The 17217-nt window shown below is 37.4% G+C and overlaps 3 protein-coding genes across 4 annotated transcripts; all 3 read left to right on the top strand.

The window, feature by feature from the left end:
* Positions 1-40: 40 nt before the first annotated feature.
* On the top strand, positions 41-6443 carry LOC125471550 (phosphatidylinositol 3-kinase, root isoform). Its single transcript, XM_048572094.1, has 18 exons — positions 41-377; positions 470-572; positions 659-755; positions 871-1029; positions 1144-1353; positions 1626-1804; positions 2154-2301; positions 2814-2909; positions 3374-3509; positions 3684-3805; positions 4028-4222; positions 4343-4513; positions 4601-4738; positions 4875-5029; positions 5337-5480; positions 5641-5788; positions 5867-6049; positions 6205-6443. Exons 1-17 carry the CDS (start codon positions 266-268, stop codon positions 6002-6004), a joined length of 2451 nt encoding a protein of 816 aa, XP_048428051.1. The 5' UTR covers positions 41-265; the 3' UTR covers positions 6005-6049; positions 6205-6443.
* Positions 6444-6913: 470 nt separating this feature from the next.
* LOC125471553 (ADP-ribosylation factor 2) lies at positions 6914-9997 on the top strand. Of its 2 annotated transcripts, XM_048572100.1 has the most exons (7): positions 6914-7064; positions 7497-7660; positions 8233-8303; positions 8461-8580; positions 8947-9065; positions 9151-9232; positions 9426-9997. In XM_048572100.1, the coding sequence occupies exons 2-7, from the start codon at positions 7513-7515 to the stop codon at positions 9429-9431; spliced, it is 546 nt and encodes a 181-aa protein (XP_048428057.1). In that variant the 5' UTR covers positions 6914-7064; positions 7497-7512; the 3' UTR covers positions 9432-9997. The 2 variants fall into 2 exon arrangements, with proteins under 2 accessions (XP_048428057.1, XP_048428056.1); XM_048572099.1 differs by lacking the exon at positions 9426-9997 and having other exon boundaries at positions 9151-9241.
* A 4265-nt stretch (positions 9998-14262) lies between these two features.
* Positions 14263-16248, top strand: LOC125471669 (galactinol synthase 1-like). The gene is made up of 4 exons (XM_048572365.1): positions 14263-14865; positions 15101-15421; positions 15552-15686; positions 15767-16248. Exons 1-4 carry the CDS (start codon positions 14533-14535, stop codon positions 15989-15991), a joined length of 1014 nt encoding a protein of 337 aa, XP_048428322.1. The 5' UTR covers positions 14263-14532; the 3' UTR covers positions 15992-16248.
* The last annotated feature ends 969 nt before the right edge of the window (positions 16249-17217 follow it).

The following is a 17217-nucleotide window of genomic DNA, read 5'->3' as shown; positions in this document are numbered from 1 at the left end:
GAAGGGCTTCTGTCTGACAACCTAAAAGAGAAACGCCCCAAAATTCCGCCCGCTTCAAGCTGACGTGGCAACCTTCCTCCTCCCATCTCTGCTCGGGCAAAAACTCGTCCGAGTTCGCATTGCTCACGCGACCTCGATTCAGAAAACTCTGCTTCACAATTAAAATCACGTCCTCCACCCAACCCAAATTCGATTTTCTCCCTCAATTCGCAAGTCACAAAACCCTAAATTATGAGAAAGCACAGCTCCTAAAACCCTAGAAGCGATGAGCGGGAACGAGTTCCGCTTCTTCCTGTCCTGCGACATCAACCTCCCGGTAACCTTCCGGATCGAACGGCTAGAAGGAGCCCTGCCTCCCCCCAAGTCCCCTAGCTCCGGTACTTGTTCTCTCTCGATTTTCCGTTTGGTTCCCGAGAAATTATTTTACTCAGTCAACGTTCTTCAATTCAATTTCTTTTACGCACCGCAGACGTTGACCCCACTTCCGCAACAGAAGAGAGAAGACCAGAGCTGTATGTGGAGTGCGCATTGTACATTGATGGTGCTCCGTTTGGGCTTCCGACTAGGACAAGGTTCTTTTCCCCTTCACTGGTTTCTCCTTAGGTCAATTGCATCAATGCTGTTTCTATAGATTTTGAATTTTTGTATCTTCTGCTAGGTTGGAATCTTCAGGGCCATTATATTGTTGGAACGAACTCATTACTCTGAGTACGAAATACCGAGACTTAACCGGTCACTCACAACTTGCTTTGACAGTATGTTTCCTCTCTCACTTCACATCTTAAACAATTGGGTTTTGTGCAATCCCTTGTATATTAACTAGTAGTTGAGGATTCCCATTTGATATCTTCTTGCTCGGTGGAGTTATAGGTTTGGGATGTTTCATGTGGGAAGGATGAAGGGTTGGTTGGTGGTGCTACAATTCTTCTTTTTAATAGCAAAAAGCAACTCAAAACTGGGAAGCAAAAGCTGAGGCTTTGGAAGGGAAAAGTAGCAGATGGATCATTTCCTACTTCTACTCCTGGAAAGGTTTCTGATTGTTTCTTTTTAAGCAGTTACAGATAGGGGCCTTAGCGTTGTTCCTTGAGTTTCCTTAATCGGTTTAGCTTTGTTTATGTATCCCTCGTTTAATTTTTTTTGTAGGTCCCCAGGCATGAGCGCGGGGAGTTGGAACGCTTGGAGAAGCTAGTGAATAGGTATGAGAGGGGGCAGGTCCAATGTGTTGATTGGCTGGACCGCCTGGCTTTTAAAGCTATGGAGAGAATAAAGGAACGTGAAAGCTCTAAAAATGGAAGTTTTCATTTATACCTGGTTGTCGATTTCTGTAGTTTCGAACATCGTGTTGTTTTCCAGGTAACCCCAGTCTGCAACTAATCTGAAGTTGACAAAATTACCTGTTGGCTGATAATGATATTTAACTATAACTATCTGGTTAGACTTTGATATTTAATTAGTTGGTGTTATTTTTCACAAATGCATACTTATATTGCAATTTAAACTCTTCATTTACGCTGAAACTCAAGATTTATTGTTATCACATCTTGAAATAAGTAACTAGCTTTTAGTTGTTATTTTCCGTGGATGATGATTTTGCCTAGCACTGACCTTTATTTATTGGAATCTAGGAATCAGGGACAAATTTCTTATTACCATCCCCAATAGCTTCATCAAATGAAATTGTCACGGTCTGGGACCCGGAAGTGGGAAAGATAAATCCATCAGAGAACAAGCAACTAAAACTTGCTAGGAGTTTAACACGTGGTATCATTGACAGGGATCTCAAACCAAGCTCCAACGAAAGAAAGTAAGTTTGAAATTTACGCTAAAGGTTCATATGTTGATTAATGGTGTTTTCTTAATTTTTATTGTCATAACTACGTTCATACAAACTCATGTTGCTGATTAATTGGCTGGAATTCTGTTCTACTTTTATAGTACCAATTATATATAGGTAGATACTTCTCACTTGGGATCAGTTGTTGTGTAATGGTTGATTTAATTACCATTGGATTTTGTTAGTGTCTTATTTTAGATGGACCAGTCTTCTCAATTTGCCATATTCGTTTGTTTCAACAACACTGTTATATGTTCTTCTGATTGATTTTTTTTATTAAGTAAGCTGGAGGTATATAATTGTTTTCATTTTCCTGTAGGTCGATACATTGGATTTTGAAATACCCACCAACAAGGACTTTGAGTGGCGATGAGAGGCAGCTCCTCTGGAAATTTCGTTTCTCATTGATGTCAGAGAAGAGGGCCCTCACAAAGTTCCTCAGATGTGTTGAATGGAGTGATGTTCAGGTCTGCATTTCTTTGTTCTTCCTTCTCATCATTTTCCTCTTTAACCATTAGTTCATGTGCCATATTACTACTGCATGCAGTTTTATTTAACTCCTGTAATAAAATTGTTTTTAATACTTCTTATTTCCAGCTTATTCTGTTGCTTATGTATAAGGGGAGCTTGTGTAGCTGATCTTAGGACTTCGGTCCAACTCCTATTCATCACTAGTAAGCTGCAGGCCAGCTATTAGCTTCATATGTGACAATCGATGTCCCAATTAGGATTATTGCACTTTTGGCAATATGCATAGCGTTATACCAAAATATCAATCATTGGTTCAGTTTTTACACGAGAAGTTACTTTTATGCGGACTGTTGCTGATCTCTATAGTTGACAAGTAACAGATTTTATATCTGGAATGCTATCTCTTATTCATGTACTTGCCTTGCTCTTTCTCATTTATGCCAACTTTATCACTAAGGAATAAGAAATAGATTAGATTTTCAAGAATTCCATATTCATTTGTTTGCAGGAAGCAAAACAAGCGTTAGAACTGATGGGCAAATGGAGCATGATTGATGTCTGCGATGCATTAGAGCTGCTATCTCCTGTTTTTGAAAGTGAAGAGGTGGGCATGTCTGTAACACTTGAGCTGCTGTTACCTATTCTCTATTGTCATACAACTGTTACCTGTAGGACTTTTTTTTTAACATCGTACTCCTGTTAAAATCAAGTTTCAGATCCTAATCACTAGGATTTGAAGTTAACCATATAAATTTTTCTGCCATTCTGCTCCTTCCAAACCCATGGTAGCTGATTACTGATTAGGCCGAATATAAGAATAAGATCATGAAGAAAAGAGGGAATTGCATCTTGCATCTGTTGTATAAGTACAACCTACAAATTCCATGCTCTCTTTGTCATGCTGAGCAATGGGATACGATGTCCTAGATAAGAATAACTCTGTTGATCTGGGAGGTGAAAAGTGTGTTATGTAGTGATACATATAGCTCTCCATCATTGATTTATTTAAAATCTTTTACACATTTATTTTGAAACTGACTAATGCCCAACTTTAATACCTCCTACCAGGTTCGTGCATATGCTGTCAGTGTTCTTGAAAGAGCTGACGATGAAGAGCTCCAGTGTTACTTACTTCAACTGGTTCAGGCTCTTCGATTTGAGCGCTCTGATAAATCTCGTCTTTCTCATTTCCTTGTGCAACGTGGTATGTGGTCAGATACTATCTTCATATCTGTATGCTGTGCATGCACATGCACATACCCTCATGCTACTTGTAATGTTTTTCTTTGGGATGTGTGCATGGATGTGCAAGGCTACACTTCAGTTCTTCACAGTATCTAGGTTTTAAAGGCATCCTGATTATACTTTGATCTGACAGCATTACGAAACATTGAGTTGGCTAGCTTTCTACGCTGGTATGTTGCTGTAGAACTTCATGATCCAGCATATGCCAAACGGTTTTACTGTACCTACGAAATTCTGGAAGAGAATATGATGAAGGTGAGAGTTCATAAACTACCATGATGTGGTCGTTTGTGTTGTCTGTTTTGATTTGGTGAATCTGGATCCTTAGAATAGCATAAATATTTATGTAGATTCTCCAACCATCAAATGTAGCTATTGGGATTACCTATCTATTTGGTCAATATGATAATGCCTTTCTTAGTTTTTCATTGGCTGAAGCCAGAATGGAAATAAACCGTATCCAAATTTTTATATCAGTTGCCAGCTGGTGTGCAAGGAGATGAAGATGGATTTAAACTGTGGCAAAGTTTGGTGCGCCAGACAGAATTGACTGCACAGTTGTGTTCAATAATGAGAGATGTAAGAAACGTACGTGGCAATACCCAGAAGAAGATTGAAAAGCTTAGACAACTGCTTTCTGGTCTTCTTAGCGAACTTACGTATTTTGAAGAGGTAATACTTTGGTTGAAGTTCCTTGTCTACTGATCTTATTATCTATTAAACTACAAATTCCTTCTAGCCTCACCAATTGTATCTTTGTGTGTTGACTATGTTGGTCTGTGATGTTTCTAGCCAATAAGATCACCACTGGCTCCAGGAGTCCTCATCACTGGGATCGTGCCATCTGAGTCATCAATATTCAAAAGTGCACTGCATCCTTTGCGTTTGACTTTCCGAGCAGCAAATGGGGGAAGTTGCAAAATTATCTTTAAGAAGGGGGATGATATCCGCCAAGACCAATTAGTAAGTATTCTCCTTCACATAGACCCTTGTGGCTGTGGCATGCACACACTTGGGAACTCTGATCAAGTGGATCTGTGCTTCCTGTAGGTTGTTCAAATGGTATATCTCATGGATCGATTGCTGAAATTGGAAAATCTTGATCTGCACTTAACTCCTTATAGAGTTCTTGCGACTGGGCAAGATGAAGGAATGCTAGAATTCATACCATCCCGCTCATTAGCACAGGTATTAAACCCTTTAAAGGTTCCTGATAGATATTGATGTCATCTCAATGCTTACATTAATTGATGACCTTGTTTTGTTGTATCTTGATTTTAGTCTGTTAAATTTATTATATATGGTAAAATGTTTTCTTTTCCAGATTCTCTCAGAGCATAGAAGCATTACAAGCTACCTGCAGAAATTTCATCCAGATGAGCATGGACCGTTTGGTATTACTGCTACCTGTCTGGAAACATTTATAAAAAGCTGTGCTGGCTATTCTGTTATCACATATATACTGGGCATTGGAGACAGGTGAGGATTTGAAGATGATGCCATGCTTTGAACTTCCTCTCTCTCTCTCTCTCTCTCAAGAAAAGAAAAGAAAAGAAAGACAAAACAAGGAGTAAAAAAGTTTTAAGCATCATTCAAGTTTTTGGAAATGAGGGTCATTTTCTTTCCTCAAGTTCTATATAGCTACCAGTGCCGTAAGTATGGTCAACCATTCGTAGTCAATCATTTTTTTGTTTTGGCCTGACACAGTATTCTATCTACACGACTGATGTTCTGCTTATGCAGTAGAAATGCATATAAATTTAAAGCATTAATTTGTCGCATGTAGGCATCTTGATAACCTTCTCCTTGTGGATGATGGACGTCTTTTCCATGTTGATTTTGGCTTCATTCTGGGTCGTGATCCAAAGCCATTTCCACCGCCAATGAAGCTTTGCAAAGAAATGGTTGAGGCTATGGGTGGAGCTGAAAGGTACTTGATGATTAATTTTTTTTCTCTGTGTTGCTTTTATTTTCGTCATGTTTGCTAGATCGGGTGGCATTAGATTAATGGCATGAAATCCATATCATAATGGGTGCAAGATTAGCATACAGGAATACACAAGGTTTGATTAATTATATTACTTCTGCAGCCAGTACTATACAAGGTTCAAATCCTACTGTTGCGAAGCATACAACATTATTAGGAAATCCAGTAACCTAATCTTGAACCTGTTTCACCTAATGGCGGGTTCCAACATTCCTGACATAGCTTCGGATCCTGAAAAAGGCATCCTCAAGGTGACTTCTTTGCGATTATAATCATTGTGATCGTAAATCTAATGTTTGTTTTGATGGCGACTCTTTTGATATGTATAGCTCCAGGAGAAGTTCCGGTTGGACTTGGACGATGAAGCTTGCATACATTTCTTCCAGGACTTGATCAATGAGAGTGTCAGCGCATTGTTTCCTCAAATGGTTGAGACCATTCATCGGTGGGCTCAATACTGGCGCTGATCCCTGAAACAAGTCGGGTGTCATCTACATCTTTGAAAGTTACCGGTAATTTCCACCTCCCTCGTTTTTGTTTGCAGTTTTGCACTTTCTGCATAAAAGTTCATCTTATCTTAACGTGTGTGGAAAAATTGGTAATGATGCTGGAGTTGGTTTATGTTTTCAGATCTTGAATTATTGCATTTCATTATTTTTTCCTCCAGGTTCAGATCTGAGCTTAAATAGGATGAAGGGGGCATATGCTTGAAGAAACAGTGGATTGCTTCCAGGGCGCATGGGATGAAAATTTAAAGAAGCAGCCCGTATTATTGTGCATAGATTTAAGTAAATAAAATTATAAATTACATTTATTTTCTTTCACCTTCGCATAAAAAAAACAAATAACTTGTGGGACTTGTAGATCAAAATATATAAATTACATGTTTCTTCTTCGTACAATAAATCACTTTGATGTCCGATAATTAATTATTTTATAGTTATTACTTTGTTTAGATACGAAGGCACGTGACAAGACTCAGGCACAAAGCGAAAGACGTTAACGACCTATAGGATTTTCTAGCATACACAAGTGTATGTTGTAGTGAAACGTATTTAACTGTTAGATTTGTAACTGTACATTCCATCCGGTATATATTAGACTCGGAAGAATAATATAATTTTACTAAACTTTAGTACTGAGCGGTAATAAATCAAAATTTTAAATAAATATTGTCGGAGCAATTAAATCCCGTTGGTGACGGTGGCGGCTGCATTGCATTAAACCCTACGGAACACAAGACACTGTTTACAATGTGGACGCGACGATGGCGCATCTGTCGTCGTTTTAAATCACCAGTGACATGGCGGGCACTGATTGGACACACAACGTCACCCGCAGGCCTAGCGTTGTAGGGGCATTTTCGTACTTCAAATCAATTACGTAAAAAATAGTCGAGTTTATAAACCCCCAGTTGACGATCCTCACCCGTGCACATTCACGCGTTGGTTCAAAGCTTCCGTCTCCTTCTCTCTCTCTCTCCCTTGATCTCCATCTTCAAGATCCCTCCGCGAAAGCTCATCGAAGGTAAATTCCGACTCTCAGATCTCGAATTTCTCTGAATTTCATCGCATTTTCACCGTTCTCCGTTGGATTTCGGTACTTTTGCGCTCGATTTGTTTTGGATTTCGTGGTAATTTCGTGAAGTATGGTCAGATTTAAGGTTCATTTGTGTTTGATGTGGTAAAATGCTAAATTCCGTGAGATTTGTGTTGATTTTTCACTCTGATTCGATTGATTCGGATCTCTATGATTATGTTCCAACTTTTCATTGCAAATGTTTTAAATTGCGATGCTGTAACTCCAGATCTGCTTGATCTGTTGCTGCATGGCGCATAGTTACTAGTTTGAATGCGTCAGATAATATGAACTTGCAAATGATTGCCTTTAGAGCGTTTTACATTCGGCCTTGCCGGAGTTTGATCTGTGATGTAAGTGAGTTGGTGGTTCGATATGTAGGGATCCGTAGCCAGAAATGGGGCTTACATTCACGAAGCTTTTCAGCCGGCTTTTTGCCAAGAAGGAGATGCGAATTCTGATGGTTGGTCTTGATGCCGCCGGTAAGACCACCATCCTCTACAAGCTCAAGCTTGGTGAGATCGTCACAACCATTCCCACCATCGGTGAGTTCCTTCTTCCCCTATTAAGCAATTTTGTGCTCATCATTGTTATGTCAGCTTTGTAGAATGTGTAGAGACTTTAGCATCGGATCATATTCCTCACCAATTCTTCTGCAATTAATTGACATTCTAATCTACTTGTGTAATAAATGTTGATCTTAATGTTTGATATGGTTGATCTGATGGAAACGAAACTTGTGTTCCAAGACGCTAAATGGTTTGGATGGCAACACATCGCTATAACTCCAATGTGATTTTTTATGGTTGGGAGACGTAGCTTGTGATCTGAAAGAGAATGTTGTTTCTTGCTTGATATAATAGCAATGATTTTTATTTTAATCATCTTGTGAGTTTGCAACTAAAGATAAATTTGTCACAACATAACAGAAACGGTATTTTTGCTAAACTTAGTAGTATAAAGGCTTTTTTCTTCTGCTTTCTTTTCTTTTATTTCAATGTTCTGTAGACAGTAGACTGTTCCTTTATGAAGTTCATTAGGCTTTTTAATTATTTTTCTTTAGATTTTTTTGAAATAATACAATTGTAGAATGAATAAAAGAGTACTTGATCGACAGGGTTTAATGTGGAGACCGTGGAGTACAAGAACATCAGCTTCACTGTCTGGGATGTCGGGGGTCAGGACAAGGTATGAAGTTTAGTTCATGTTTCTGAGCGATGTAAAGTTATTTAAAGAGATTTTGATGATTTCCAAAAGTTTTCTCTACTTGTTTTTGTCTAAAAGACTTGAAAGATTTTGAAAATTGTGGGTGACAAGTTGGTAAATCATATTTCTTTCCTTTCAGATCCGACCATTGTGGAGGCACTACTTCCAAAACACACAGGGTCTTATCTTTGTTGTGGACAGCAATGACAGAGACCGTGTTGTTGAGGCAAGGGACGAATTGCATAGGATGTTGAATGAGGTTTGTTGTCATGTTGCTAAAGAAATTTTATTTGTCTTTGTTTGCGTACCCTGTATTCTGTGCTGATATGTTTTAAAATCTCATCCTTTCAACTTCTGGAATTTCCCAGATTTGAGGGTATGAGATTTAGGATTATGAATGGGCTGAAACTTGTAGTTTATGTGTTCATATGAACACAGCGTAAGGTTTTCTATCTAATTAAAGACGATAAAGATGCAGTGACTTAAGCGGCAGCATTCTGAAGTTAGTTTAGTATGCTGTTGATGCATGTTCACTTTCAAAGGTTTTACCTAATTGATATTGGAGACATCAGAACAAGTTATTTATGTTGAATTATTTAGTGTAATTGGAATATTCTGTTTTCAGGATGAACTGCGTGATGCTGTGTTGCTCGTATTTGCTAACAAACAAGATCTTCCCAATGCAATGAATGCTGCTGAAATCACTGATAAGCTTGGCCTGCACTCTCTGAGACAGCGTCACTGGTAATCTTGATGGGCTTCTTTCCCCTTGTGTGATACAATTTGTTTGACCTTTTATAGGTCTAACATGCAATGTGTGGTTTTCCAGGTACATTCAGAGCACCTGTGCAACCTCTGGGGAGGGTCTATATGAGGGGCTCGATTGGCTCTCCAACAACATTGCTAACAAGGTAAACTAGTTCCCCATTCACTGGTTTATATTTCTTTAGAGTGAAACGTGTGTAATTACCGAACTTATTTATAACCATCACAGCAGGGCTTTCGTGCTGCATGACTTGGTTGACAATCTCTTTTCAGAAATCTGATACTATTGTGACATTTGAATCCTCCTTCTGGTTTCTCATACTCGTCCTTTAATTGCAGGCGTGATCGTATTGAGGAGTCATTTTGTGGACCGGAAATTCTGGATGCAGGGGTGAACATTATCTAGTTCTTTTTTTTGTTTTCGAGACAATTGAATCGTTGTTAAATCTTGTATTTCTTCTTTGATTTCTCATTTCGTCTAGGAGGAAGACCTTTTATATTATGTTATGATAGAAAGAATGAATGAGTGGGAGTGGGAGTGGGAGTGGGAGTGGGGTTGGTCAAATGTGTACATTTGAGCTCTTGGTTGGATTTTGGATACAGTTTCTGAATTGTAATTGCTGTATCTACCGTGCTGCCGTTTTTCGCATCTTTTATTGCATAAATTCGAAGCCCCTAACTGCGACCGGAGGCGGTTGTGTTGTGCCGTGCTTTGTTTCTTGCCATGCAAGACTTCTCAGTGATGCGGAACCACACGGAGAGATTTTAGAGTGCAGGTGGTGGTACCATGTCACTCATCCGTCCAAGACCCAAAAACATCCCACTAGGTCCATCTAGGGGCACGACCACTTGTCAAGTTGTCATGTGTTAAAAAAAATGGAGGTTTAATAAAACACTTCTGGTATTGTTCACTTTAAACGAAAAATCACATTGATATATTTTCTTGGTACTAATCATTATACCTTTAAAAATGACTTTTCATTAAAAGGAAAAATTTTTTTGAATTTTTCTTAAAAAAAAATTCTATGTGTCCAATGAATTGGCGACATGAGAAAAATTTCTCGAAAAAATTCCTCAAAAGTGAGCATATATGGTACTTGATTGCACAGAAGGCCAGAGTGTGCGCATATTTTTGGTTGCCAGAGCGTCAACATCTTGGGGCCCCAATTGTCTTGGAGTTCCATCGATTACCAGCCTCCGAGGCTCGGGACCCTCCGGAGAGAGAAACATAGAGGATCCTAATAAAATCCCGTTTTTGGTCCCAACTTAGAGACGGGTGAAGGTCGTACACAAATATGAAATATCCCCCGCTTCACAACAAAACAGTTTTGGATTATTTTGTAATTTTGTGCATGAATATCCACGTCATTGTAAAGACTAGAGAATCAAAAATCGGCTGGGCACTTGTCCTTCAGTCAATTTTCGGCTGTCAAAAAGTTGCAAGGCATGCCTCTCCATGCAAATATGCCCATGCCACTGCCACCATCTCTGCCTTGGAACCTTCTTTTGGAGAATAAAATTTTCACATTTTCGTGTGTTAATTTTTTTAATAGGAAATGCGGGTTAGATCAATAAATAATTATGTATTTCATCAAATAGGTCATTAGTCACTTTCACTTTAAACATAGGTTAATAATTAATTTGATTTCTTTTCAAATAAAATCAAAATTACTATCGACTTATCTCTCCCTAAAGTGAAAATTTTTGATTGACTTCAATTAAAATTGAAATATAACATGCAGTTTCAAAAAAGCAAGCATGGATGGATGGATAAATATTAGGGAATTTTAACAAAAAGCTTCAAGTACTGTTTACTTTAACGAAAAATCATATTTTTACACTAAAAAATCAATCCTGGTACTATTCACTTTACCTTTTATTTTGTCCTTATCGTTAAAACTCAAAGTTTTCAAGCATTTTTCATTAATTTTCCTTAAATATTATGGGCATCTACAATAGTTATGCATGCATGCAGATGCATACAAAAACAAGCCAGCTAGCTTTAATAAAATATCCAAACCAAAGAATATCTCCTACCTGTGGCTCTTGCCATGTTTGAGCGTCAAATTACTCTTCGATCTAGTACTCCTCCAACCCTAAATCTTTGATAAGATTATACAACCGCTATGATAGGTGAAGCCGAAATAACATAATTTCAATTTTCACAAGTTGGAGCCTTGGTGTCCAATTTGGAACCATAATATGTCGTTTTGAGGATAACAACGAGATGGTTAAATGCTGATTTTCTTTGATATAATTATCGTTTTAATAAAGTTTTCATGGACAAAATTTCGGGTATGCAGTTCTGTGCCATGGTTAAACACTGGCTGCAACCTACAGAACTAAGGAGCCCTTTACAAACCAACATTGAGCAAGATTGTTGAGCAAGATCGATGAAACAAGGAGTACTCTCCCTTTTCTTTTTCTTTCTCTTTTTCTTTAAGGCATAATAAATAGGGCCTAATCATCTGCTGTGCGCAATTCCTGGAGATGATATGGTTCCACTTTGAGGTGTAGGTGATCTACTTTGAATGATCTTTTCGTTTATCTACACATATATATATATATATTTATATTTATATGATTCACCAGGTACTTTTTGCATTGTTATACATAGATAAGATCAGATTACATATGTAATTGTAAGTAATTAATCAAAGGAAGAGATGATCGTTCTCTATCAGATCGATAAGCAAGCGTTGCTTTTTTGGAACGTTTTTCATGTTATATATTACAAACTTTTTCTTAATTAGCTTAAGCTAACTTGTCGCGACCAACCAGACAACATCATATCAACCATTAATATATACACTTAGAAAAATGTTAGGAAGATCATGTTTTTAAATCATATTTTTGTAGGTTACATAATGTGGCGGTTGATGATTGAATACATTCTTTAATGATTTAAACAATAAATATAATCACAATTGTCATAATTTATGAATTACAAAATATGATTCGAAGTAAATGGTAGTTGAAGCGTAAATAATATTTCGAAATTTCTAATGACGTCGGTGACATTCTCAACGAAGGAAAACTTTTATGTATCTGCTGCCTCCTCGAGAATTCGTTATTGGGTGAGATTTGTGTGGTATTTGTTAAAAACCACATACGTCTTTCAAGATATATATAATATGCATGTGAGAAAGCTGCGGGAAACAAAATTTTACAGGGTGCTGGAGTCTGCAGTAAAAGCCCAAAAGAAAAAGGGCAAATAAAGCTAACCCTAATTCTTATCAGTCACGATTAATACCAAATACTTTGTTTGAGGACTTACTCTTAAGGAACAAGTGCATGCATATACCATTCTCTCTCTCTCTCTCTCTCTCTCTCTCTCTTTTATTTTTATTTTATAAAAAACCTTCTTAATAACTCTCGCCCGAACTCGCTTAACTTCAGAGTTCCTACAGAATCCGAAGCTAGTGAGCTCCCAAAAGACCTCATACTAGGAAGAGATGGAAATATATATATAAGGCATAGAAGATCTACACCCCTGGACGATGTGGGATCTTGCAATTTAATTATCAACAGTTATCTGTTCAATGATAAGATTTATTATAAAAATCAAATTTCTTCACAATTATCTCTTTGCTTATTTCTTTTTATTTATCTTTTTGTTATTTCTCGTTCTTCCTCCTACTTTAAACCCCATTTATAGATTTTATTTTTAATTTTTATAATCAACCTATATCACAAGTTAATTATATTTATCTACCTATATGACAAATTCTTTTTTTATAATCAATATGTTACAGATTAATGTGTCTTGCTTGGAGGTATGTTATGTTTTTTCTAACTTTTAATTAAGTTTCATATCTCACGTATAGGTATTATATACATTCATATATTTGTTACTTGAGTTAGAGTAGAATGTTTTGTAGATAAATTTACGATAGTATATTAGTTTTTTTGTTATAAGATATTAAATATATTTTTTTGGAGTTGGAAAATGCATAATATTAGAATATTTTAATTGATTTTTAATATTTTTAGAAAATATAAAATGAGTATAAAAGAAATAAAAACATATAATTAGATAACTGGACTCACTCCTAAAAACACTCTACGTTTTTGGACTTGAATCTAAAAGCCCCTTTATTTAATTAATACGGAGAAAAATACAACTTTGGTAATTTGTTTGGGTGCATGGATCATATATAAACAAAACTTTTTTGAACTTCCTCGTCCATCGATCGCCTTCAAATTCATAGACGTTGAGAATCTTGTTATTAATTCTTGTCATCACACATGCTAATGCATGGTCTCAACCATATTTTCTCCATCATTTTGTTTGTATTTTCCTTCTTTTCTCATTGTTGGTATAGAGGAATATGCCAGATGTCAATTAATCAATAATCTTCCAAATCATTAAGCTAGTCAGTCTGCATAATTATTGTTAAACTTTCTCATCAAAATGAAAACCCTCATCTGATTTTTCCTTGATTAATTCAATGATAAAGTTTAGGGTTTAGGGCAAGCTTTGTATTAATTATGGTTTTTTTTTTAATAAATACACTAAATTCATATGTACTACAGAGACAAAGATTCTAATATATATGCTAAACTCATGTACGTAGTATTAATCATGTTTTAGAAATTAATGGATATTATTAAGTTTGAGCCTAAAAACAAACCTCTCTAAATTCTGAAATGAAATTCGATAGTCTTGTTAACTCTTATCTGTGACAAAATCAGATGAAATCAAAATACAAGAATCGCATACCATGATTATATGAAAATAGTCGCCTAAATGACGTGGACAAAAACCCTACCAAATTTTCTCCTTAATTTGGCATCGACCTCTAAAAATGATCATTTCTCTATCAAAGGCCCCACTTCAGCCGAGTACTCCACCCTTTGATGCTAACTTTCTTAAACATATTTCCACAACGGAAAATGATTCCCACTTGATGCCTAATACATTTCCCCCATCACAAGTAATTACATAGTATTCTTAATGGAGCCTCCTGTATTTTCTATTGGCCATGACCTTATTACCTTCCCATTAATCTCAGCCGTCCATCTGGATTCTTGATGATAAGGCTACCCTATTTAGATGAATGGTGGGTTTGAACAACAAACATTGTTCATTCATTCTTTCTTGTTTTTTTATTTCTCTCCAATACCATCATAAACCCCAATAAAACATTATTTATAAAAAATAAAAAAATAAAAAAAATGGGACTTTGCATTTGGGTTTCATTTGGGTTCCATCTGACATGCATTTAGTCCTCATTTGTTTATTTAAAGCATCCAAAGGGGCAAGATTGCAACTCAGGAACAAAGGTTAGTAGGGTGGCTTCATCAGTGTAACAAATTTACTTTCCCCACACTCCTCATTTCTCAACACACCAACCTAATAATTTTCATCAAACCACTCTCTGCAACTTTCCAAATCACCCCAACATCTTCCCTTTATTACTATTCATCACACAAAATCAAGGAAATGGCACCCCGAGAAGTTCCAGCCGATGTGTTGCAGGCAACCAGCAACAGTACTACTACAGGCTACTCCAAGAGGGCCTTTGTGACATTTTTAGCCGGTAATGCTGATTATGTCAAAGGGGTTGTGGGTTTGGCTAAGGGCCTACGCAAAGTGAAGAGTGAATACTCTCTTGTGGTTGCAATATTGCCGGACGTGCCGGAGGAGCACCGTGAGATTTTGCGGTCTCAGGGCTGTATTGTCCAGGAGATCGAACCTATTTATCCTCCTGAGAACCAGATCAAGTTTGCAATGGCCTACTATGTCATCAACTACTCGAAGCTCCGTATTTGGAATGTATGTAAAACCATACCACATATTGATAGTTATCATGATAACGTATAAACATCTAATATGTTGTCCGATTGTCGAATGAAATAAGTCTGCCAATGATTTAAATCAATTGTCGTGCAACATAATATCAGACTGTCTGATGAATAAAATATGCGCACATGCATTTCTTATGGTTACAATAAATATGTATACATGGCATCAGTATATATTTGAGTACATGGAACTTATATATATGCAGTTTGTGGAGTACAGCAAAATGATATATTTGGATGCGGATATCCAAGTGTATGAGAACATAGATCACCTGTTTGACACGCCTAATGGCTACTTCTACGCTGTGATGGACTGCTTCTGTGAGAAAACATGGAGTCACTCACCTCAATACAAAATTGGGTATTGCCAGCAGTGCCCTGACAAGGTTTCATGGCCTGCGGACATGGGCTCTCCTCCTCCACTGTATTTCAACGCCGGAATGTTTGTGTTCGAGCCTAGCCGCTTGACTTACAACAGCCTTCTTCAGACACTGCAAGTTGTCCCACCCACCCCTTTTGCAGAACAGGAAAGTTGATTGGAAATTTTGATTATTTTTAAATTAACTGAGCGAAATTTATGTGGGGTTGTTTCTGCCATGTTACATAATAATTTCACTGCGAATTGAGATTAATAAAATCTTTTTGTTTGTTTTACAGGATTTCTTGAACATGTTCTTCCAAAAGACATACAAACCCATACCAAATATATACAACCTAGTTCTAGCCAATCTTTGGCGCCACCCAGAGAACGTGCAGCTTGATCAAGTAAACGTGGTTCACTACTGTGCTGCAGTAAGTACTATTTAACAGATTGATTACGCATATTTAATTTAATTAATCACTCTTAATGAATTGTTTCTTTTTAATTATAGGGATCGAAACCATGGAGGTATACTGGCAAGGAAGCTAACATGGACAGAGAGGATATCAAGGTCTTAGTGGCCAAATGGTGGGAAATTTACAACGACGAGTCCCTGGATTTCAAGGCTGAAAACCCAGTAACTGCGGAGGAAGAAACCTTCTCAAAGCCGCCGTCGATCATGGCTTCCATGCCGGAGCCAACCATTCCATACCGTCCTGCTCCATCTGCTGCATGATCGGTAATACAATCTTGAGTGACTAATTATTATTCAGAAGTCAACTGTGTGATCAACGATCCGTCGTTTTGTATTTTTGGTCTCATACTTCTATTATATACTCCTTTTTAATTAGGTGGCTTCTGATTGGCCTTGTTTTCTTGGTAGTGAGAGTTCATAGAAAAATCACATACACATAAGTGAATTAATGTATTTGAGAGCTCTATAATACGTACTAAAAATATATATACATGCATGTTCTTCGTGCATTTGATCTACATCAATTTTTTCGGCTGGCGCTGAAAATTGAATTTCACCACTTTTTCTTCGAGAAATGCTGGTTGAGGACTGCTGTATAATTCTCACAATCGGGAAGTTCTTGGGTAAAGAAACTGGATTGGGGTTGATGTGAGAGGGAGGGTGGGGTTAAAGTGGGATAGAATTAGCATGAAAAATTAGGAGGGGTGAGGTATGTGGTGTTCTAATTTTGTATTTGAAGTTCGCATGAACACGTGATCCAAACGCTGAACCTTAGAATTTCTCCCCACAAAGAGTTGACTCCATGCATGTGACCCCCAAGCAACAGCCCCTATACCCAAATGCAATTTGGGATAAAGCTCATGATCAACCGATTCAACCCAATTCAAAGTAGTTCTGAACTGAAATATGACTCGCTTCAAAACTTGGACAACTCGACTCGTTTACAATACCACAGCGGCACAGTCCAACTTCATCCAATTGGCACTCCATTCCAACTAATAGGTACCTTTTTGAATGTATGGTCTAGCTATACACGTGGCAGTCTTACAATGGCTCTGGACCGTGGTACCAAGACCCCACCAGATAGTCGACATACACTGGTTTTTTGCTCAGCTGTCGATTTCTGGGTGGGCCAGTGATTTGAAGTTCGGGATCACCATATCGTGTTAATGTGAAAACAGCACAAACGCAAGAGATGGCTAATACACACCGATTACATAGTATGTCGGTATACTAAACAAATAATTAACCCTTGAAGATTGAAACTTAAAAGTTGACGAGTTGTGACGGCATGCATGGGGATTGAGGGACAGCAACGTGAGAAATCTTTAAAGTATAACAGATGGCTTAAACTTTAAAGAGGAAAAGCAAGTACATGGAAAGATGAATACAAGCAAACACACCGAAACAAAAGACTAACAAAACAATGGATTTTGTCACTTTTGTTGTTGTTTTTGAACCACAAGCAAAATCCCATTAGAAGATTA

Source organism: the organism of the source record quoted next, unplaced genomic scaffold, assembly GCF_019419815.1.
Source record: "Pyrus x bretschneideri cultivar Hongxiangsu unplaced genomic scaffold, Pyrus_bretschneideri_v1 Contig6, whole genome shotgun sequence".
NCBI classification, from domain to species: domain Eukaryota; kingdom Viridiplantae; phylum Streptophyta; class Magnoliopsida; order Rosales; family Rosaceae; genus Pyrus; species Pyrus x bretschneideri.
This window is presented reverse-complemented; position numbering and strand designations above follow the sequence as displayed.